This window comes from Neolamprologus multifasciatus, chromosome 9 (genome assembly GCF_963576455.1).
Source record: "Neolamprologus multifasciatus chromosome 9, fNeoMul1.2, whole genome shotgun sequence".
Classification (NCBI taxonomy): domain Eukaryota; kingdom Metazoa; phylum Chordata; class Actinopteri; order Cichliformes; family Cichlidae; genus Neolamprologus; species Neolamprologus multifasciatus.
Window position 1 is genome coordinate 22,156,323 of NC_140447.1, and position 23,882 is coordinate 22,180,204.

Genomic DNA, 23,882 nt, shown 5'->3' on the forward strand with positions numbered 1-23,882 from the left:
ACGATGGTAAGATGGCATTTACACAAGTTGCCAATTTTTATCTGACTAACCCCAAAATTAAAATTCAAGAGAAATCCCAAATATTTCTCAGGCTTAACATCAATAGCAACTTTAGAAATAAATGCTTGGCTTAAAGCAAAGACCTGAAAACTACATGGCGACCAAATAAAAGACCAGGCTCAAGGTTTAAATACAGCACTTTTAATGATACAATGGGTTGATGGGTTTGTTCCTTAACATGGGAAGAACTGCAGGTTGGTGCGGACCAGGTGAAAATACATCGGCTCTCTAAAGTCCACCTCGTCTAAAAAGACATCTCTGGTTCACAGGTAAACCTGGAAATGTACTAAATCCAAGGGGCAACTGCTGGAGCTGAAACGAAGCCAGCAGGGAAACTGCAGTTCCTCTGGTGGCCACTTGAGGCTGGCTCCAGAAGGGAGTAGACTCCCATGTTAAAATAACTTGACAGCATTAAGAAGCATGTTTACAGCCTGGTAGAAAAACACAAACATTTTTGGTCTCAGGGGTAGTTTCTTACCCCCCTTCATAACTTTTTTAAAACTCATCCATCTAGGTATACAAGTTAGGGGTGTGACCAGATTGAAAGGCATCCCAATTGTTGTCTGCTAGGCCTCGTCCACTTTGTGCTGTTGGTGCCTTTCAGAGCATTTTTAATAGATCATCTCAACTAATATCACAGTTTGCTGTGTGGTAGAGACCATCCAAGAAGCTTCTCTTTCAATTTTGCAGAGTTATATTCTAGTATTATTATCATTAGTGTGTTACTCAGCACACCCATACTGTTTATGAACGCAGTGTGCCATATAAGGTAACTTCTGGCTTTGAAAAGCCAACATGGCACTGACTAAAACAGCGCCGAAGCTTCAAAAATACAGAGTCCCAAACCGGCGGCCATCTCCGTCCGTCTTTTATACTGCCTACGACTGAATCCAGTAACAGAATGATATCACATGACTCAAACTAAAAAAAAAAAATTCAAGCTCATGAGGTTTTTACAAGACACTGAACTGTGAACACAGGTTGTTGTGAGACTTCTAGCCTGTCAGAAAAATCAAGTTATTGCTAAGATGTCCTCTGGAGTTTCCCGTACATGTCATTAATAGTGGCTTTTAACAACAGGATACCTTTTGCGCAGTCCTGCTTTATATTAATAGTGGCTCTTCAAACCCTGAGGTGAGCGTCGTCGAACGCAGCACTCCACTCATTTCCAGTCATTGTTACACCATGCACAGAAAAAAGGTCAAAGGACTGTGGAGATGGCGTTGAGTTCACACACAGAGCATACATACAGTGAACAGTGTAACAAGGAGTAAATTAGTGACCTACAGTGAACCACAGGCGTTGATATTCCACCACACAGTAGCAGCAGGTTTCTATACTGTAAAACAACCATAATACGAGTACACACAAAGCAAGCAAGAACAAGGAGTACATTAAATGACTTTTTTTTTTTTTCTCTTTCTTCCATTTCGGGAAGAGTCAGTGGGAGACTTCCTGCCTCTTCAGTCAATTGTGGTGGTAAACAGGGATGCAAGACACAAACAATGACATGACCTATTTCACATTCCATTTCATATTTGTCCTTTTCCCAGAAATATGAGCAGATAGTTATTTGAGGGCCGGTAAAATCAATACAGATAAAATTCAAACTCTACCACCCTGATGCTTAATCTGACAGGCAGAGAGCAATGGTACATGTTTTGTACAATAAAACATGTATGTACACTCACACACAAATATATATATTTACATACATATATACACAGTAACAGCATAAACATAGACTTTAAGGTAAGTGCTAGGGTTTTGAGAGTGGCTTCGTCACAGCCGTGCTATAGGGTTAAGATAATACTGGTAGAGGAAGAATACACACATTCTTTGTACAGCATGGATGAGGCATCCATGGCTAGATGAGCCTTCGTGGGGTTTCTTCTTGGTGTGTTGTTGTTTTTTTTTTTTCTTTAGGACACTTGTCTTGTGACAAGAGGTGTTATGAGAGCTATTTACAGGACCTCCCAATTTAGGGACAGAGGTGTAGTGCAAGTCTTTCTGGCTGTCAGTCACTCAGGATGTGCACAAAAGACATGGGGAATACTCCTTTTCTCTCCGGATCTCCTTCAATGTGCCCGATCTGGAGGCAAAGAAAAGGAATATTGTGTGATTTTGGTTTTTTCTGTTAGTTTAAACTGCGAGATAGATACGCTTAGGCCACACTCACCCACCACTCCTGGTCCTCTTCCCCTGTTACTATAATCACCTCTCCTTCAACAAATGTCAGTTCGTCATCGTTGTCAGCCTGGCAGTCGTAGATCGTCTTCACCCGCCGGGCTTTGTTCTTCCCCTGGACAGAAACAAACAGCAAAACCAGTTCAGTCCGACCACTCTGGCTTTGTGTGATTCATAACAGCACCATTACGCATTTAGAGTTTGCATCTAGGCTTCGACATCATCACTCCCCACAAATATGTTACACCGAAAAAACGGGGAGTGATGATGAAATAAAAAGTCTGTCTCCGAAGTTCGTATCTGGGATGCTATATTTAAATTTACTTTAACTTTAATGGTGTCGGGGACAGCGCTGACCTAAGGTGATCGCTCTCCACATATTGGGATGGCGTCTCTGGAATATGACGAGTAGTAGTGAGGCGTGCTAATTAACTAGCCTGCAGGGTTTACTCCATTTATTAATAATAATGGAGATGTATTTAAATTTAGTATAACACAATGTGTCCAGACACATTTAACACAATAAAACAGATATTTTTTAAGAGTAACCATGTTTTTGTTGTAAGACTGAAATTTCCCTGAGCATCTGGTGAGATCTGAACAAACCTTTGAAGACAGGAACAGTTTACAAAAACATGTCGCACAGGTGTCAAGTGGTGGTTCTTTTATATCCGATAGTCATGTACTGGCATAGTGCAATCCAGCTGATTTAGTGGAAAATACACCACAGCTGTACATTTTATCTCATGTTCATGCAAACTCTAATAGTTATCTTTGGATATGTAAATGCAGGCGTTGTAAATTAAGTCCATGCCATATCTGGCACATTGTATCAAACGCCTACACGCCTAACCTCAAATATGCTGTTTATCGACAAATCTCGCACCAAAAAAGAGGAAGTGACAGAGCAAATGTATATTCTGGGGTTTTACCAACAGATAAAAAGATCTGTAGGAGTGTTTTCACTGACTTTATTAAATAAAAGCAGCTTCACTCAGAGGCAGAGTCAATGAGAGTCTCCACTGGGAACGAATTCAACCCATTTATACTCTAAAACTACAAATTATCTCAGACACAGAGGACAAAACATCCACGCTCTTAAGGTAGATTTGTAACTTTTGTACTTTTCAATCTGAAAAAAAGACATAAGGTCCAGTCTGGATTATACGGTGACAAAAACAATGGCAAGTTTACCTGATATACTGTAAAGTGGCAGGCATTTAGGAATGCAGGAGTTTGTAGTGTGTCGATGTTAACATTATTTGCATTGTGTTAACATTGTTTGCATTAAGAAAGTGTATGCTGGAGGGGCTTTTGCCATGATTAACATCTATATACGCGATAGCTGAAATATTATATATGAGTAAATATACAAAGACGTAAAAATGTGTATGTTTACACTGTTATTTCTTTTTTTAAAAGTACTGTATTTGAGGAACCCTTAGAAAGAATATGCGAGTCCATACCGTTGTGATCTTCCTTGGCAGGGGCACAGGTGTCTCTTGGGTCCCTGCAGGGGTCCCGTTGGTGTCTTCAGCAGACTGTTGAGATGGGGTCCCTATATTTGCCTGCTGATTAGGTGACGGCGAGTCTTGAGGCTGTGGGTGCGGTTGAGGTTGTGGTTGAGGATGAGTTTGAGGCGGAGGTGGAGGCTGTATTTGAGGCCTTGGCGTTGGCTCTCCGTGGGGCGGTCTGGGAGCAGACTCGACTGACCCAGGTTTTGGGGGGATGTCTGCAAGATGAGGCTTGGGAGGGAGGTCTTTGAGCTGGGGTTTAGGTGGTAGGTCACCCAGCTGAGGTTTGGGAGGGAGGTCAGAGAGCTGCGGCTTCGGAGGAAGGTCTCCGGGTTTAGGGGGGAGTTCCGACACCTGCGGTTTTGGGGGAAGGTCTCCCGGCTGAGGCCTCTCCACCAGAGGAACCTTCTGCGGAGTTTCAGCTGGCGGCGGAGACTTCTGGAAGACCTCTGGAGGAAGGCTAGGCTTATCCACAGACGGATGGTGTATGGTGTCAATCTTACGCAATGCCACTGGAGAGATAACCACATAGTGGCTCATTAATACCTTTTTAATTCAACTCCCTGCACTAAAAACACAAAATATCCAAACGTCTGTACCTTTTTGAGGTAGTTTGGGAAGAACCCTTGGACCAAGTGTAGACTTTGTGTTGCTTGAAGTAGAGCTAGAAAAAAAATTGGTGAAGTGAAATAACTATATTTGAAAACAAACAAAACAAAAACAATTTCACAAAGAAGAGGCTTCAACATCCACACAGTTTCTGTCTGATACCTTTGCTGTTGAGGAATGCCTTCAAACTTGTTGGAAACAGGAGACATCTTAGTCACCGGAGGAGGGGTGGAGTCGCTTCCTAGAAATTAACATCGATGATGGCAATACGAGATTATTTAACACCATATTGGAGCGCTGGCCAAGAGATTAATTTAATATAAATATGGAAATAAATCAACATGCTGTGATGGTTAAAAACAACAACAAAAAAAAAACAATGAGGGAGGCGTCATCTGGCTGAGCTTTCCATGAGCCCCTCGTTATTTGGAAACAGGGGTTGTTGTGCAACTAAATACCATCCTTTTATTAGTGGTTGGGTTTAGAGTGTGCGTGTGTGAGAGACATGGGAACGTAGCCCCAACAACAGTAAAAATTTCCCTAAAGATATGACCACATGTAAAATGTGATTTTTTTTTAAATCAAATCCACAGTTGTATAAGCATATTTGTCTCAATATGCACTTTAAAGCTATTCTGAATGGTGATTTGAGGATGTATTTCAAAAAGTCGTGAATTAGATGGCTTATAATGCAACCATATGGAAGTCCTCTGTATATATTTAAACATACAGACTGTAGATAAAGGAACAGATTTTTGGTACCATTTGTAGTCAATTTGTAGTCCAAATGCTGTTGGCCAATCAGGATCTAGCGATCTTTGGTTGAACATATTTGCTGGAATACAATTTCAGAATCATCGATTAAACTCCACCAAAATCTGTCTTTTGTTAGCTTTTTAAAATTTATCTGCTACTGTAAACAACAGCTCGGCCCGGGTAACATCTGGCTAAACCAGAAAACTGAAAGCTTCCCGACAGAGGCTAAAGACACGATTATACTTTGATGTGGACTCGAACAGCTGGAGACATCGAGTCTAAATAGTCTAAGTCAGCGGTCCCCAACCCCCGGGCCTCGGACCGATCCGTGAGTCGTTTGGTACCGGGCCGCGAGAGTTGAGGCTCAGGTGTGAAATGTATGGTTTTCAGGGTTTTTATCGGTTTTCAGCGTTATTTTGTTATCGTTTTTATCGTTTACTCGGTTTTCCTGGGTCTTTTCATGTGTGTTATGAATAAATTTTCTTTTTTTCGGTACCGGTACTAGTTTTATTTTGTTGTATTTATCCACGACACCTTAAAGGCCGGTATATATTGTCGGGCATAAACCGGTCCGTGGCGCAAAAAAGGTTGGGGACCGCTGGTCTAAGTGGTTGAAGCATTGTTGCTACACTGTAATGCTAAGGTTTTGTGGATTAATGCTTTCAGTGACAAAAAATTGGTTCTCCCATCTCCCCCAGCCTGTTGGGGCAGATGGCCTCTCTGAGGCTGTTTCTGCTGGAGGTTTCTTCCTGTTAAAAGGGAGTTTTTCCTCCCCACTATCGCCAAGTGTTTGCTTAAAGGGGGTCATCGGATTATGGAGTTGTTGGGGTCTTTGCTATAATATTTATACTATGAAGAGCCTTGACGTCACTGCTGTTGTGATTTAGTGCTATAACTGGACTGGACATCCAGTAGATATTAACTACAAATTACTCGACAAATGCAGCTCTACACAAATGTATAGGATGTAGAGGGACTGTTTATGACTCTTCAGATTGCATAAGAGACAAAAATGGAAGAAACAGTTTGTGGAACTTAATAAACAAAAGTCAAAATACTAAAAAAAATCTGCTAAAATAAAAAAAAATCTAAACTTTGTCCACTTATTAGCTTTAAAAACACATTTTAAGGTGGTAATTATTCAATGGAGTCTACCTCCGGTGGGATACATGACCTATGAATCTCTGGGTAAGAGCGTATGAACTCAAAACGCTCTGGAAAAACCTAGAAGTGGACGAAGAGTTAACATTTGGTTTTTCACCCTCTAATAAGTGAAATTAACTTAAAAAGTGAACAAAACTTCTCTGTGATCTTCTATCTTCAGACTGGAACCACACGCCTGAGTGAAACCAGCCCTACTGTTACAGAACATGTGCTTGCATCTCACCCCCGGTTACGCCCCCTTTACTGTGTGGACTGTGAGAGAGTGGGCTGGGTGGGTCGGACAGGGTGCGTTTGTGTCCAGGAGGGGGGGGCGGCGGTCTCTTCTTGGACAGGGTGGAGCTGCCTCCTGGTGTGAGTGAAGAGGGAGGGCCGGATGGGGGAGGAGCTGGAGGAGCGATACATAAGACACATGAGGTGATGAAGCCCACCAAAAAGATAAACAAATTTAAAAAAAAAACAGGTAAAGGAGAGGATAATGAGGAGGAGACAAGTTAATGCAAGTAAAACAATCTTGTTTGAACATATAAATACACACAGGAGTGTCTGGACGGGGACTTTTATTTTTTAAATACGCCTGCCTTTATCTACTGGGACTCCAAAGCAGTCACTGGTCACCAGTACAGAGAAGAGTAGGGTGAAAGCAGCTAATAGAGAGCTCAGCCAGAGAGGAATCAGCTGTGGTTAGGAGTTTACAGCCCATGGATGGTGGGAAAATATAATTTAAAAAAATCACATAGGCAATAAATAATTAAAAGCTTGCCTATGTGGTGCCGTTATTCACTTAAATAAATGCCACCACCCCGTAAAAGTGAGCTGTAAAAGGAAGAAACAACTGAGGGATAACTGTATGTGGGGCACACAGCCGAGTAAGGAGGGAGAACATAAAACCAGGATATTCACTGATGTATGGTCGAGTGCCAGCCAGTGTGGCGTAGTGCGAATGAGAGCCAAGGAATGCCAAGTGTGGAGCTGAAAGAATAGAGAAACAAAAAAGAGAAAGAAAACAGAGCGAGATGAGGAGTGTGGGAGAGAATCTACAGTATGTCAGTCTTATAAAAGAGCTGCTCCCACACGCTGTAAAATAACAAGATGAAATCTTATCAGTGGCAAGCAAAGCAAAAAAAGAAGAAGAAAAAAAAGAGGAGAAACGGTGTGAAGCCGGCCCCCGGGGAGCCAGCTCTTCAGCACCCACTGAGAGAGAGGGAGAAAGAGAGAGCGCCGCCAATGAAGGGTTAGCGTGATATTCTCAATGCATCTAGGACGTTTTCCCTCTTAATCTTATTTTTGCATAAAATGACTTGTTTCCAGTGCCGTTTGGGTTATTTACGGGTAGCTGAACCTGTGATAAATATTAATGCTCATTCTTCAGGGACATTTAGTAGGACAGGAACTAAAAAGATCAAAGCACAGTTCACATGAGAAGACGCCTCTGACACAGCCGCTGGTGTTGTCCCTTAAGCATCATAAACACTGGACCGACTGACCAATCATATTGTGACGATCAAGGATAAAAATACTACAACGTGGCTGAAGCGATAAAGGCTAATTATAGATAAGGTTATGGTGGACTTTCACCCGTGACACTGGGATTTGTGACCAACAGGAAACCAAAAGTAAATGTGGAATTATTAATCTTCTGTTTGTTAGACATAATGGACAAAGTTCAGCTGGGTTTAAGCAAAGATTATGGTTTCAAAAACAACATTTCCCCGTGCGCAGGAACTTTTTCTCAGGCGTAAAGCTCTGACTTACAAAAGCACGACCAGTCAGTTCTGATTATGATGTTTTGGGGACAACACTGACAGAAATATCAGATCGCAGAGGGGAAGAGGAAGAGAGGAAGATACTTGGTACCTACGAGCATTTGTCATCACTTTTCCAAAGATAAAAATGTGAGAAAAAAAATGCTAAAATGAATATGAATGGAAAAATTGTGTTTGTATAGCTTAGTACGCTCATCTGTACTCTCAGGCAAAGGGAGCAAACATACCTAATATAAAGCTGCATTAGCTATTAGCTACTATCCCCAGCTACTAAACCAATAACAAGCACTGCTTGAACTCCCTAAAATGTTTAGATCTGTGATATGCTCATAGTTATGTATAACAGTCAAAGACTGTGGCTGCTGTATGGGAGAGAGGCGTTACATCACATCCTCTAACTGAGCTGTGTGGGTGAATGACTTTTGAGTACTTCAAAAAGTCATTTTGTGAAAATGAGAGAGAACTCTAGTTTCCATCTCTGCTGTCAGAGATCAGACGTCCAAACATTTTAGGGAATTCATCCATCACTCTGTGTTAAAGTGAGCTTTTTTTTTGAGCCACCGTAGAGATATCTAAAAAAAATTTAATAAATAAAATTAAGGTCTTAGTTCAAGTAGTTTTCCAGATGATGGGGTTTTAAAACTGATGCTAGAAGATAAAACTCCCTTTTCCTTTAATTTATTTCATTTTAAAGAAACTAATGAGTTCAGGGGCCTGAAAATTTGCATAATTCCTGTTAAGATGTGTTGGCTGGAGAAGCAAGGCCTACTGTAATCTACTTCTGTGTGAAATTTAGTATCCATAGTATTAAAAAGAATTCACATTTTGATTCAACATCTCACATTTTTATGTAATAATTTCTCTCCTTTTTACAAACTGGGTCCTTGTTGTGCTACTGTGGAAAGCAGGCTTAGCCAAGGGTCACCAGAAACAGGTTAATTTGAACTGGAAACAAGTGAAATTTCACACCCCTTTGCTTTAGGAAAAATAAGATTTGAATGCTATGTGATGGATTAAATGACTGTTAAGATGGATGCTGGCAGAGTTAAGCTTATGCAGTGTTTTCAGAGAAAGCTAGTACAGGTCCACAGGGGGAGGAGTGTTATTTTTAATTCCAATATTGCAGAGACAGCACGCCCACAGTATACTCTGTGGATACTTTGCCCAGGCTAACGATTAAGTAAGTGTGTATCCTCCTTTGCCACCTTGCCCTCTGCTACAGCTGTGTTTTCCTGAACGTTTACAGTGTAAGCAATCTTAATGACACCCGCTTCCCGCCCTCTGATCTGTGTGCTGACAAATTGCATACCACTGCAGGGTGTGGAAACTGACTGACAGCACAAAGAAGGAACTTTCCATTAAAGTCATTTACAAAGCATTCCCACAAACCTTATCCTGACTGCAAATAATCAAACATTAACAGACATAATAAAGTCATTTCCACAGGCCATCTTTCCTCCACAGTTATCAGCCACAGCAGAGCATGCATACAACCTTTAGACCATTTGCATCACAGGCTGACATTTGCAAAAGGAGGTATTAGCAGAATGTGACCTCCTGAATTTATTCGAGCTAGAGCCTGATAAAACTGAATGCGGTCGGAAAACCGATGCAGGCTCAAAGCCGCTCGGAGCAGCTAGGTCTGACCTTTGCCCTGGTTCCTGGGTGGCAGCGGTGGCCCGTCGGCCACCGGGGAGGAGCTGAGGTCGGTGGAGGCGCTGTACATCTGGTTAGTAAAGGCGCTGTAGGAGAGACGCTGCTGCTTGTCCCTCTGGCTGATGAAGCCCGGCAGGGAGAGCTTGTCGTGGGGTGAGAGGCTGGAGGAGTGGCAGAAGCTCTGAGGCCTCGGGGAGCGGTCCTTCTTGATGGGACTGGGCTGCAGAAGGACACATGACAGATGAGACCGAGCTGACATCAGTCACTGTAACCTGAGCATAGACATGATAAAAGATCGATGCAGCTTTCAGCCAATGCAGAAATGCCCCAAACCTGCATTCCTTACAGTGGCCAGCAGGTGGAGACTCCTCTGTTTACAAGCAGACGTCTAGATTTTTGGTAAAAAGCCCCTCAGCTCGTTTGCAAACATTTCCATGATGGTTTTATGAGCTCACCTGCTAGTTTCAGGTCATAATTATTAAAATATGTTTCTTTTAAACTGTAAATAATTCTAAGAGTCATAAAGGAGGATTATACAGAATATACTCACTGGCTAACCACTTACCAATCACAAAATTCCTCTGTAATACTACAGAGCTGATGCTGCGACAAAAAAATTACACATTTGTGCTTTAAGATGACTAAAATATACATGGCATCAGTAATACTGAACCTCTAGTATTATTCTTGGCGATGTTCAAGGGAGCTTTTACACTTTATTTTGAAATGCTTTTAAGACAGAGATGACAAATAACTATTGCTTTGAGAAGGTTTTTTGTCACTATGAACTACTTCAGTCACTTTTCTATGCAGGCTTGCAAACTGAAGTGTTAAAATAAGGCCTCAAGTCTACAACATTTGGTATCCTTTGCAGAGCCTGAGATGATGTTGCTCAGCCAGAACTATGAGCTGATATCAGCTTATCACCGACACAAACGTAGCTTTTATGTAGAACTGTAGGGCTGTGCGATATGACTAAAATCTCATATCCCGATATAAGAATTCTATTGTCCAATAACGATATAAATCACACAAATGTAACATTTTCTCTAAATTCTGTGAATCTCGACTTGCGGGAAGTGTTTCCAGCTGCGCGTCATGTAGCTGGAGTCGAGTGTTTTAACGGATGCATGAAACTATACATTTTTAGACATAAGTTGTAACGGCCGCCGTTTTCTTTGTGAGTATTTATTACACGGCGTGCTGCGGGGAAAAGCCTGTTCTAACGTTTGAGTCTAAGGTTTATGTTTTAGCACCTGGCGACTCTTTTTTACTTCTCATCCGTAAATAATCTGCTCTTTCACGTGATTCAGTTTATTTTGAAAGGTCTCAACAGGATCTTGAGCTTTATTGTGAAAGGTTTATGTGGAACATAAACATGCGGACACGCGATGGTGTTACCGTCGTTGTTGCTAACCACAACGCATAAAAGCAGGTGCTTGTCCGTCCGTAGTGTGGTTATATTAAATATAAGAGAAAGAGAGAACTTGAAGAAATTAATATAGCCACTACAGTGTTCATCAAAACGATGAAAAAATATTGCTGTAAACAGTTTATTTTGCGACACCACGAAACAACGATAGCGTAAAATGAAACGATAGACGTTTTTATATCGTCATCCGATATATATCGTTATATCAAACAGCCCTAGTAGAGCAGTTTGATGAGTATGGTTCTGGAGTAGTTTGCAGCTTACATCTAACCTGCTGTTGCTTAAAGCGTAAAAGCCTGTCGAAGAAAGCCCGACATCTGCTTGTTCTGACCTACAAATGACACAGCATTACTACACTCCGTCTCATTTCCTTAAGCTCGCCTTATTTCTCCATTTTTATAGTCTTACAAATCTTCAGTTACCTTTTTTTTTTTTCTACAACATTAAACCGTTTTCCTGACTCATGCCGCATTACGCCACGGTGCATTTAACCTACTCTAAAGGGAAGACGCATCTGCATCCACCGTTAACTTCAGCCTCTGCGTCAGGGTGTCAAACCAGATTTATTCTAATAGTGTATTTTCTAAGTAGTTTTTATTGCGTGGAAATTATTAGTTTTAGTTTCTGTGTTCAGCACAACAAAAACACAGAACCTTTTCAAATCTTGTCGACATCCAGAGTCTCAAACACGTCTATCAAACCCCATCAGGCAAATTATATTACAGTTTTTTTGTTGAATAAAATATGAAATTGTCCACTGATTATAACATAAATTAATCAGTGGACAATTTCATATTTTATTCAACAGGAAAAATAGAACATTTTCTTTCTATATAATATTTCTTAGGCTGAACGGTACCCAGCTGATTTACCAGAGTGACATATCTGTGTAATGACCTTAGATTGGCCAAATATTGAAACATTAGTCATCCTTAATTTGTTTGTTTTTTTCTTTCAGTTTTTGAAATCCAGAAATGTGGACATTTTCAGAACGTACTTAGACTTCTTAACCCTAAAAAAATGTTTTCTTCATAGATTATCATCAGTCTGGCTCATTTAAGGTCAAATTTATCTGCATGTGACCCACATATGTACTAAAATGAGCTTCACAGCCGTGCTCTACACATATGAATCTATGGGGAAGTTCTTTTTTTGGTGATGTGGAGGCGACAACAACAACAATAATAAAGCACAAAGCCAGACAGCCAGTGGGCTGCAGAGGAAATCTGAACAGTCATATCTGACCTTCAGCCTCACTCATAACCAGATTCCTTGTTAAATTCGGCGTCGTGCTCAGACCTTATCGTCGAGGTCGTCGTCGCTCTCGTCCATCTCCTCCAGTCGGAGGCTCCACTCGTACTCCACGTGGATGTGCGGGTTGAACTTCCCCTCTGCGGCCTGCACGAGCTGACACACACAAACAAATCCGTTAACTCAAACCGCAGCTCTACACAAACAGATCATTACGGCTACGAGACAGAGAAGGTGGATCAAAACCGGCTGCTAATTAAAGCCCCCAAAAAATTATGAATGGAGCAAGCAGCGCAATAAGAAATAATGAGGCAGCATAAAGAGACTAATGTCACAGGTTAGACTGAGTCAGAGCCACAGTAAGCGCTAAGCATCAGTCATCATTCTTTTCTACACGGCAGAAATTATCAAGTTTGTGAACGCAACACAAACAACAACAGCAGTTGTGTATTATTATTATTATTATTATTATTATTATTATTATTTCTTTTTCTTCTCAAACAGTAAGATTTTAAAGATTTTATTTACTTTTCTCACTGTTTTCCCCACACCTGTACATTCAATAATCATCCACAGCTTTGCCCACCCAGTCAATAACATCCATTATCATTAACAGTCACTGATTTGGCTTTATTATTTACTTCTTTTCTCTTGTCTCGTTTCCCCTCCGTTCATTAAACAGTCGAAAAAAAAAAAGAAACTGGCACATCGTTAAACTAAAAAAAAAAAACCCTGAGACTTGGAGATTTAACTGCTCTCTGCAGCCACTGATGATGCACAGGACACAAACATGAACATCTGTAGGTTGTATAGAGATGGAGATATTACAAATATACGGTATTAAGTCAGGGGGAGGAAGTATGTTAAAAAAGGAGGGGGCAGGAAAAATACTCAAGTAAATTTATTTGTAAAAGGGGTAAATGTGAGGAATAGATATGATGAGGGATTTTGAAAATTGTTTAAATATAAAATAAGGCACAGAAATATGAAACTGCAACACAACTGCTAAACAAATTTATCAAACTGAGGAAAAAAACGTAGCTAAAGTAACACTTCAACATGAATTTTTTTAGATAATGTTTCTATTTATTTAATTTTTATTCATTTTTCAGTCTTTCATTTATTTTTTACAAATAACTGGAATAAAAATTATCTTCTTTATTGAGGAACCAGACCTGAAATAACACAGAAAATCTCTGTTTGCTTGTAAATTCCTGCTACATGATTGGGAGCAACTAAAACTGGCACACAGATATATCTTAGGCCCCTGCAGGTTCTCATGATGTCATCATTTTGCCTAGCAACCACCTAGCAACAGGCAAAAATGACCCATTTGTAATGTTTAAGCACCTGCAACACCTCATAAAAGCATCGCATCAGATTAATTTCACAACAAAACATTTTATTTAGAGAAAAATAAAATTTTTCGTATCTGCGAACTGTGACATTTACACTATCAATACTCAGCCTATGAAGTGAAGTTCACTGTATTTACAAGTTTAATGTCAAATCAACAGCTGACTATTAATGCGCTGTGAAGGTGTGGAGATGAGATTTCAAATCAGCTTTTTTCCAGGATGTTACAGACTTGTGAAAATGTGCAAGCACATTTGTAAAGAAAGCTAACGTACGAAATCCCTTTCTACTGCATGGGTGCATATTCAGACAAAGTGTTGCATGCCAGTTTGTCATTATATACTTCATATGGCGGTGGGCAGTGTCTGGATGATAAGTGATCGTGATCCCTTAATCATACACAGAGGTAAATACACTTTGTTGTGTATGATCACACAGCGAGTCCAATATTTATGTTTATTCATATAAACAAGATAACTCCATACTTTTTTTTACTTTTCTCAGTGTGATTAAAAATATCAGCTTACCAAATCCACAAATAGACCAAATAACACTGCAGCATGGGCACGCACTAGTAAAATACACACATGCTGCACACTATCTGGCTCTAAATTAATGATTTGATGTCAGTACAGAGGATGTTTTCACCTTTTATACTGTCTACCTGTCAGGAAAGGTGCAGGTGAAATAGACTGAAGTCCCCTCGGCTTACCACTAATTACATCTGAGGACAAAAGGACTTATGTGTGACACAAAGTGCAATAACTTAGATCGTCTATATGTGCTCAAGCTAATAGCCAATAATCTTAATCACAGATATAATTTAAGTACAAATCTAGTTAATATGTAAATAAAATGTTGTTATAGGCACATTTTCCTGTAACAATAAAAGATTTGTCCAATTGTGTTTATTGGACAGTGTGTTTTTCTGTCTTCTTTGCTCATATGACTGTTAATAACAAACATATATCAACCATTACTTCCACTCTGCTGCTGCTACCGCCCGCGGCTGGAGAGACCTCTGACTGCCATCTAGTGTTCTCACTAAACTGCCCGGTAACTGATGAACACCCTTTATGTGGCTGTGTGTATGTTTGGGGGGAGGATGGGGGGTTTGTGTAATGTTTCTGGGCCTTTAATGATCTACTAAGATGTCCAGCTGGTCGGTCCTATACTTACTGCCTCCTCACACTGAGTGTTCCTCAGTCGCCTGGCAACATCCAGCGCCGTCTCTCCGTTCTGATTGGCTGAAAGGGCGAGGACGGACAATCAACAGTTAGGAGTCTGATAGGTGATGACATTAACTGGAGGACGAAGCTCGGCGTGTGACTCACTGATGTCGGTGGCAGGCTTGCCCCTCAGGAGTAACTTGAGGCACTCTGGCTTTTCGTACATGCAGCAGTAATGCAAGGCGGTGTTCCCCCACTCCGTCTGCTTATCCAGGTTACCGCTGAGTTAGGAAAAAAAAAAAAAAAAACAAGACTCGCACAGTGAGGTCACATGCCTGAGGGTGTTTTCCACAGTCCTGCAGCTTTAGGTTAATATGTTATTGCTCAGGATTTTGAGGTTTAGCATGAAAGAAGAGAATTGGAAACAGCACATTAGATGTCTTGAGAAGAGGTGAGACATTAAATCATTCAAGAAAAACTACAAACTACAGCTAATGGCGCAGTAGCAATCTTTAGATCTTCTGCAATTCCCATGAAGGCAACAAAAAAAATATTAAAAGACAAGGCCTAGACATGGGTTTAATTAATGAGGGGGTCTCAGTTCAGCAGTGGAGACTGTGTGCAGTTGGAGCAGTGGTGGGTAAACAATTGAAAGGAGAGGAATAAATTAAGGCAGAGAACAAGTGCTTGACCCATTTCTGTTTGCCTTGTGGGAATCTGAGCTGAGCTGTGCCGCGTGAAGCTTTTCCTCTGCACTGCTTTATTAGACTAGAGCACAGAAAGTGACTCGCAGCAGACAGACGGATCAAATTTAATACAGAGTGTTTACACCAAGCTGTGCTGTTTTATACACAATTTTACTCCAAAGTACTCGCGTGTTTTTTTATGAAAGTTGAACAGCTCTTTACACTCCTCCTGAGCCAAGCTGAATGACGCAGCTGCATTTTCTAAAAGGTTTAGCAGCTCTTTAAAAAAACGAAATGTACCTGTTCTGCACGAGGAAGTCCACCAAGTGCAGGGAGGTCTGGTCAGCAGTCCGTACAGAGTAATGCAGTGCAGTCTCTCCAGCTTCCTGCAGGGGGCCATCAAACACAGCAAAGACTCAGTGGGGCGATCTTGGGCAGCATCCATTCTGTATTCTCTCTCTGTCTGCGACTCTTTCAGCATTTAAACAAGCTGCAGTAAACAAAATGGCTCCTAAAAATAATACTTCTGCAGGCTTGATGCCGGCTTTTGTCCATTTCTGGGAGTCTCTTGCTTTTATTTCATCTGCCTTGCAGCACCAAAGCTGGATCTAGGTGGTGGTGTTTTAGATTCAGCATTAAAGATGGAGGTAAAGGCGAAACATATGGAGCTAACGCTTACATTTAGTGGATCTGTTGGCATCTAAGAGGGGGTCAGATTTAATCACGCACTGCTGTCACGCTGTCTGTGTTTTGAGTTGGGGGTGGGAAGTCACGGTGCAGCCCCTTCGGATGCACTGACAGCAGCAGATCAGATATCGGTGAGTCAGACTTCACAGCGCGTTCAGCAGCACCACCCCCCCCACTCTCCGTCACCAGACGATATCCTCTTTTTTTCCTCTGCAGCATTGTGCACTTAATTTTTCATTAGGGAACGACTGTGTTTGGGTTATAAAACCTTGACCCATTTACGTCAGATTAAGTCTTATCACGCATGTTGTTCACGGTACTGTATCCTCACCAGACACTGCTTGTTATTCAACTTTCATTTTTGCCTAAAAACAGCAAAAAGGCAAGAGAACAAAAGCGAGAGGGGGGAAAAACCAAAACAAGCCGAACCACAAAATAAAAAACAGACGCATGAACTGAGCCGCTACAGATGTCGCCATCTAAATATATGTGGACTCAAAACACATGATGCCCTGCAATGTGGTGGAGGTTTGCTGGCTATCACCACCTGCTGGAGAAGTTAACCCGGATGACTCAGAATTTTCCAACTGTTACACCCATTTCTAACTGCCAAATAATTCACCAGCTGGCAGGAACGTGTCAGCAGCGGCGGTGTTGCTGGGAAGAAACCTCACATGAGGATGAAACCACTGCAGGAACACGCACAGAGCACTGACCAGGCGGCTTCTGAGCGTCGCAGTCTGCACATGTTATGATGCAGCCCGGATTCCAGGCATGTTTTTCCATATTTTCTTCTAAGTCCTGTCAGGAGAAGCGGACAGGTCTGGCTTCAAGTGTTCAATTCATTTGAGCTCCTCAAGCCATTTAATGGTTTAATTACTGCCCATTTCCATATAGGGTTCATTCATGTGCTTTTTTTTCTTGATTATTTGTGATTTCGCTGTATGACCCTCTACTGGCCTTTTAAACTTTTAACCCTGTGGCTGATTTTGGCTTAGAGTTACCTGAGAGTGTGATCTGTAGCTGGCTACAGAGAAGCGAGGTGTCGTCAGAGTTGGATATAATGTTTTGCTTTATTGGCATAAATGGTCCCCATCTGTAAAGATGCACTTTTTAAGGCACAATTTTATGATCTTCAGCAAATTGTTTTAGGCGTGCAATTTTATGTGTAGTGCTATTACAAAGCAGATGTGGTGTTTTACTCTCTCATAATCACAAGATTACGCTTCTCCATTTTCTTTCCGCATTGCATCACTTTGGGGAGATGTCCTAGGCAGCAAGTTGAAGGGAAATATGACTGAAAATTATTCTATTTTGCCTACAAGAGTGAAAATGGTGCATTTCTTCCATAACATATAGTTAATAAAGCCTGGACTTCATTGTTGATCCATTTTCTGGGCTATGTTCCACTTTTAGTGCCTTTTCTTTAACACTACGTTGTGTACACCAGAGCTACAACAATCCAGACTTGGACCAATCACTGTACATTTTTGCCAATAAAAGGTTTCTCTTCTGCCCTGTAGGACCTATAAAAAGTCCTATAATTTAGGTTTCTGCCAACTTTGATAGTCTACAGTTCCTAAACTGTGGACACACAATAAAAGAGAGAGTTCCTTCAAGTTAAACAAATAACTAAAAAGTTTCTACAGTGGAAACATCTCTCTTAAAAAACATGAGTTATTATAGAATTTCCCAGAGGAATCTACCCAAGGGATTAATAAAGTTCTATCTATCTATAAGACTAAGAAAACTGTTGGACAAATCTAACACTGTCACTCTTTAAAAGCACAAATGTTTATTTTTCGATTCACCTCTACTGACATTGATTTCGACACCATAAAAAAACGTTTGAAACAAAATTATCTTATCGTGTTTTTAACTTTGGATAAATCAGACCTTTAGATGTCTCTTTGACTCACCGGTCCTGCCTCTGGAAGCGGCTCCATAAGCTCCACCCCCTCCGCATAGACCTGAATAAGTGCCAGCAGGTCCCTGGACTGAACCGCCTCAAACAACTCGATCATTTTAGCTGCCGCAGACGTGCACGTCTTCCTCGCGTACTTGTGGTCCACATACTTGGCGTTGATGAACTCCTTCCTCACTGTCCTGTGGACAAAATGTCAAACAAAAAGTTAGAGAGTTGAGTTGAGAGTTAAAGATTTGTTTATATATAAAACTTACATGTCACTGGAGGGAGTGGGCTTTGGTGATGGGGAGGGGAGGTTTCCCTCCATGATCTCATTGAAGCTACTGTTCCCTACATTCTTGGCCAGCTGTGGGAGAAAGAAAGGAAACATCAGCAACCAAAGAAAGACACATGATGTATCCCTGCAGCTTTACAGATTAAAATTGGCTCCATCCTGTCTTCACAATACTCTTTCATGATTCCTCATATTTCAGGTGAAAACAGTGACGGGTGTGCCTCGAAAATAAGATCAGTTCCCTCGACAGGCCGTTCGTCTGACTCACCAAGAGTTCTGAGGTTCCTAACTTGTCGAGCTCCATGGACTGGATGCGGGAAATGTGGACTCCCATCTCTCGGTGGATGCCAGAGCACTCGATGCAGGTGAGGATCCCCAGGTTGGTGGACAGCCACTTTGGGTCTACAGACAACAGTGTAATACAAGTTATTACGGCTACAGGAGGCTGATATATAAACAGGTGGTGATTTGACCTCCTACAGTAAGGATGTCAAACTCATTTTACATTGTGGGCCACATATACAGCCTGCTTTGATCTTAAGTTGGCCGAACCAAAGAAACTCGCCTTTCTTCCAGTCTAAATTTTAACTATGTATTTATTTCCTGAGACATTTTAATACAAAAAGAGCAATTTTAACAATAAATCTCAGTTTTTCTAAATGATAAAGAAATGCTGCTTCAAAAACAATGTTTTCACTGCACATACTGTAAAAAAAACCCCAAACAAACAGAAACTTTTAGATGACTTCTAAGGTCTTCAGCGATCAGTAAAAATTTTGTAAAATGTATGAAAATACAGTTTGATACGGAAGAGGATTAGGGCCACTGGGAAAAAAATCTGAGAAAAAAGTCAGAATTCTGACTTTTTTCTCAGAATTCAGGAAAAGAAGAAAAAAAAAAGACGTGCCCACTTTTTTTCCCCCCAGTGGCCCTAATCCTCTTCCGTAGTTTGAAGTCCAAACTTTATGCGCTCATTCACATTTTCCAGTACCATGTAGTGGTTTGGATTAGAGTCTTTGCCGGGACAATTCTGGGCCCCGGGCCTTATGTTTGACAACCCTATCCGACAGCATCGAGGGCTCAGCTGATAAACCTCCCCACATGCAGCAAATCTTACATGCAGCATGCAGTTTTATTTCCTTTTTAAATTGTTGCTGCCCTGCAATCTGCTTTGCAACCCACCTCTGCTACAGATGCCTCTTTTCAAGCTCTTCCTGACTTCTTATATAACTGATGCCTGTTTTGTATTGCGTTATGCTTGCCGCACTAGTCACTGGCCGCACGCACTGTGACTTTAAAATCGCCACAAAAGCATTTATAGTGATGCTTGAGGCGTGCTTGACTCTGATGACACAAAAGAAGAAGTTGAAACAGGAAGCAAAGCGATTGCTTAGGTTTTTTTCTTCCTCCACAGAATGTCTCATCTTTTCTAACTGATGCAACACTCTCTCCCTCAGTTTTCTGGAAATATCTGTGGTCCTGCATTAACACTGAAATGCATGTAAAGCCGGACCATTCATAAGGGTAACAGCACTAAGCTTAAACTGCCAGTTAGGCTTTGCATGTCCACATGTACCATATCCTCAAATCACTGCAACAGAAAACAACCATCTTGTGAATAAACCAGCCCTGATTCAGCTGCTAAACCACAGCTTATTTTTCCACTATATTCATTGATTTTATTTATTAATGCACCACCACTGCAAAGCACAAAGGCGCACACGCACAGAGATGTGGCAGATCCTCGAAACCTCCAGAGACCGAGCGACTTTGCTGACTGATGTTCTGATGCAATCCGGGGGAATTAAGGAAGCTTTAAACTGTGACCTCAGTGATGCTGATGCTGTGAGGCGAGGGGTGCTGCTCTGTCTGAAGCTGACAATTTAACACCAGAGGAGGCTGGTGGAAACGATAGAGACAGCCCAAAAACCCTGTGAGTCATGCACGCAAACACAGACAGCAGGAAGGCACGTGCACACATTTACACAACACAATTAACAGATGCATTGTGAATTTATGGGACCTCTATAGCTGATTAATGCTATCTTACAGATGAATTTCCAGTCAGAGCATCGAATGAGCAGCAGAGGGAACAACGAGGTGACCTTTGAAAGTCATAAAAAGGTCCTTTAACCACCAAATTAATTTTATGTGTTGAGGAAAGTGAAGCATGGGCGTCACCTTCTCGGTCAGATAACAACAAGAATCAGATGCTTAAATCCACATCTGGAACATGTGTTATGCCAAAGCCATGTATATGAATGGATGCAGCAACAAGAGAGCAGACATGACAAATTACCTCCGCTCTCTGAGGACCGCAGGGGTCGACGAAGCGTGTGTGACTTATGTAACATCGTGATGTAATGATGTTGTTTCTCAAAGCCCAGAAATGTTTTTTTTTCTCCCCCAAGAGATAAAGTCCACCGCCCCAGTACTCTGCAAGCTGCTGTGTGTGTTTATACAGACAGAGTGGAGTGTGTGGATGGAAGCCTGTGTGTGCTGAGAGTCAGAGGGTCTGAGTGTCCACGGCACTCCTGAGTGCTGACTCTTTGCTTTCTAATGTGAGGGGGAGTATCGGGATAGAGCTGCGTCCTGAATGCTAACAACACCAGCATGCGCGCACGCACACTGCAGTGTAGCTCGCTCAGCAACCATCTAACTGAAGGACACGGAGTTCAAGGCAGTGGTGACATTGTAAAGCTACTGAGACAGGAGAGCGGCTTTAAATAAAACACGGTCCACATTTAAATGGACTCACGCAGCCCCACAAACACACCTGCAGCTCCACAGTCGCAGCAGACTTCATTGCCCGGCATGCGCAGCACGTCTTCTATGATGGCTTTGGTGAGGTCCTCTAATCCGTCCTCCCCTCCGCTGCTCTGCTCGCCACGAAACGCCATGTTTAACGCCTCCTCCTTGCTGTTGGTCAGCACCGAGATCCAACTGCAAGAGGGAACATTGTTAGAGACATTACAAACAATAAAATAAAGTTTTACTTTATTGAGATAAAAACAGCTAGGGGTAAAGTTAAGGATAGCATCATTTTGTGATAAAATGTCAGGAAAGCGCCCATCACAGGTTCTTAAAGCCTTCAGTGACCTTTTATCTTGTCTAAATGCATCAAAATCACAAAAACACACAGAAAAGCAGCAACAGGGAAGCTAAAAGGAGGGATTATGTTGCATTTTTGCTTTACAAAGATGCTAAAACACACAAATATTTGCCCATTCTTTGGGTTCTTTGAAAAGGTTAAAGAGGCACCAACGCACCCACGCAGGCCTGTGGCCGTTACAACGAGGCGGGCGTACAAACACGACCTCCTGCAATTCACTACACAAAGCACAATCGGCACACACGCAGCCGATCGCAGCCCTTCCTCTGTCACTGCCACTCAATCCCCTCTCTGAGAGCAGACAGACAGTGGGCACACAAACCGATGCATTCGATTGTCTGTTTATCTCCATGTGTGGAAAAACAAGATATTTTAATCCACTAATGCGTAGGTGTGCAGATGCCAAGCCAAAAGCGTTTGCGTGTTTGCTTACAATATGCATTATAATATGCTGCCGGCCTAATTGAGGAAGAGCGTGATTACGTGAAGCGAGCGCCCTATGAAACACTAAATATTTGAAGGGAACTACAAAGAAGACGACGCCGTCGCCGACACCACTGCAGTTGGAATTGCGTGACGGAAGGAGCAGAGCAGAGCCGCGAGTGGCATCCCAAAGGAGTACAAGCAACACAAAGTGTTCAAGCAGCACTGAGCGAAGAGGCAAAGCCACAGCGAGGCTGGAAGAAAGTTTCCACCATCACAGAGTGGCAGATCGACAGTATTCAGACTTCAAGGTTTGTTTTCACTCCTCTGTGTTTATGAGTGATTCGGCTCCGGGGGAATCACATCTTATGTCCAACAACGTCATCACAACACTGCATTCAACTGTTTTTGTTTATCTGTAGGCAACTGAGATTAGATTAGATTAGATTAGATGAAACTTTATTAATCCCTCGGGTGGGTTCCTCCGGAAAATTCCGTTTCCAGTAGCAAAACACCGAAAAAGTGATGAAAACTGCTGATCTCATCCCAGCTCCTGTTTGTTGGGCAAGCTATTAAAAAGCCTGTAAAGCATGAAAACAAAAATCACCAAAATATAATTTTTTTAAAATGGAGTTTTAATTGAACCTTGTGACAATTTTTTTTTTTAAAAAAGAATTAAATATTAAACAAAAATCTGGCTTTTAAAAAAAATCCTTAATGCTTAAACGTGTATTATATTAACAGGGTTAATAGTTTCATTAAAAATCACATTAGAGCCGATACGTATGTTGACAATTGATTAATCCCAGTTTCTCAGTTCTATTCTTTCATTGTTACTTGTGTTTTATTTTATTATTTTAGTGTTGTGGCCTTTGTTTTAAGTTAAAGTGAGGTCGCTTTGAGCTTCGAGAAGTGAAGGCCTTTAAACACTGGTCGTGTAAAATCTGGGTGAATTTTTCATGCTTTAAAAATATTTTTCTGACTCATTCTTAAGTCAGCCGCTCACACTGACCGCATACTTTCACTGGATGAATCTGTGATATTTATTCTTTCAGTAGAAGCTCGGTCTTTCAGATTTTCACATGTGAATAACCAGATCTGACCAACGCATTTGGCAACGAGTGCACTTGTAGTTCAAAACACATACCAGTACTTTTCTAAAGATATTTATCTACTTAAATCAAAATCTGATCCATAATCCTTCAAGCAAACAGGAAAACTCATCCATTCATCATCCTGTGACTTATTCTCACAAACTAACAAAGATAGTTTCACTTGACCTTTCTGGAAAATTATGGTGGCCGGTTTCCACAACACGATGACAAATAAGCGACGTTACATGGTTACCGCAGACACCAAAAAACGACTGTTGCACAGTTTAACGTGCCTGCAGCTGCTTTACTCTGACCAACCAGCCTTAATTTACAAATTTAACTTTCTGTTCGTCCTCCCACATGGTAAAAGCAAAGCAGTGTCTTTGTGACATATTAATTATTCAAATTTCACATGAATGCAGACGGTATACTCTGCACTGCAGAACGTACAGGCTTTTATATAGTTCCCAAAAATTATTAATGCTTGTTTTTTAGCCACAATGACGACTAAATTTGTCCTCATGGAGTCTGACTATACAGACAACTCGCCAATTAACAATATGACTTCTTGTGTCATAAATACGATTCGACTTCAACAGAAACGGCAAAAGTGAACAAAGCTAAGACACTTTTTTGTATCACAACTCATTATTTTTCATGTGCAGTCACTATAACACTGCTGTAAAACTAATTTAAACACGTTAAGTGTGTGAAAGGATCTCTTAAATAGGTAGCACAACCGTGGTTATTCCTGTGTATGTG

General features: G+C 41.3%; 1 protein-coding gene across 4 annotated transcripts in view; it reads right to left on the reverse strand.

Moving 5' to 3' along the window:
* Positions 1–179: 179 nt before the first annotated feature.
* Positions 180–23,882, reverse strand: part of asap1b (ArfGAP with SH3 domain, ankyrin repeat and PH domain 1b) — an 80,780-nt gene continuing 57,077 nt past the window's right edge. Inside the window, exons 14-29 of one of the 4 annotated variants that reach the window (XM_085171611.1) lie at positions 21,268–21,434; positions 18,760–18,893; positions 18,472–18,563; positions 18,210–18,396; positions 15,904–15,989; positions 15,083–15,198; positions 14,928–14,995; positions 12,441–12,548; positions 9,701–9,929; positions 7,191–7,259; positions 6,514–6,675; positions 4,533–4,611; positions 4,361–4,425; positions 3,714–4,273; positions 2,240–2,362; positions 180–2,152 (exon numbers count right to left, since the gene is read on the reverse strand). In XM_085171611.1, the coding sequence (XP_085027737.1) occupies positions 2,078–2,152; positions 2,240–2,362; positions 3,714–4,273; positions 4,361–4,425; positions 4,533–4,611; positions 6,514–6,675; positions 7,191–7,259; positions 9,701–9,929; positions 12,441–12,548; positions 14,928–14,995; positions 15,083–15,198; positions 15,904–15,989; positions 18,210–18,396; positions 18,472–18,563; positions 18,760–18,893; positions 21,268–21,434 (2,320 nt within the window). In that variant the 3' untranslated portion in view covers positions 180–2,077. The remainder of the gene's footprint in view (positions 2,153–2,239; positions 2,363–3,713; positions 4,274–4,360; positions 4,426–4,532; positions 4,612–6,513; positions 6,676–7,190; positions 7,260–9,700; positions 9,930–12,440; positions 12,549–14,927; positions 14,996–15,082; positions 15,199–15,903; positions 15,990–18,209; positions 18,397–18,471; positions 18,564–18,759; positions 18,894–21,267; positions 21,435–23,882) is intronic. The other 3 variants (XM_085171608.1, XM_085171609.1, XM_085171610.1) reach the window with 3 other exon arrangements.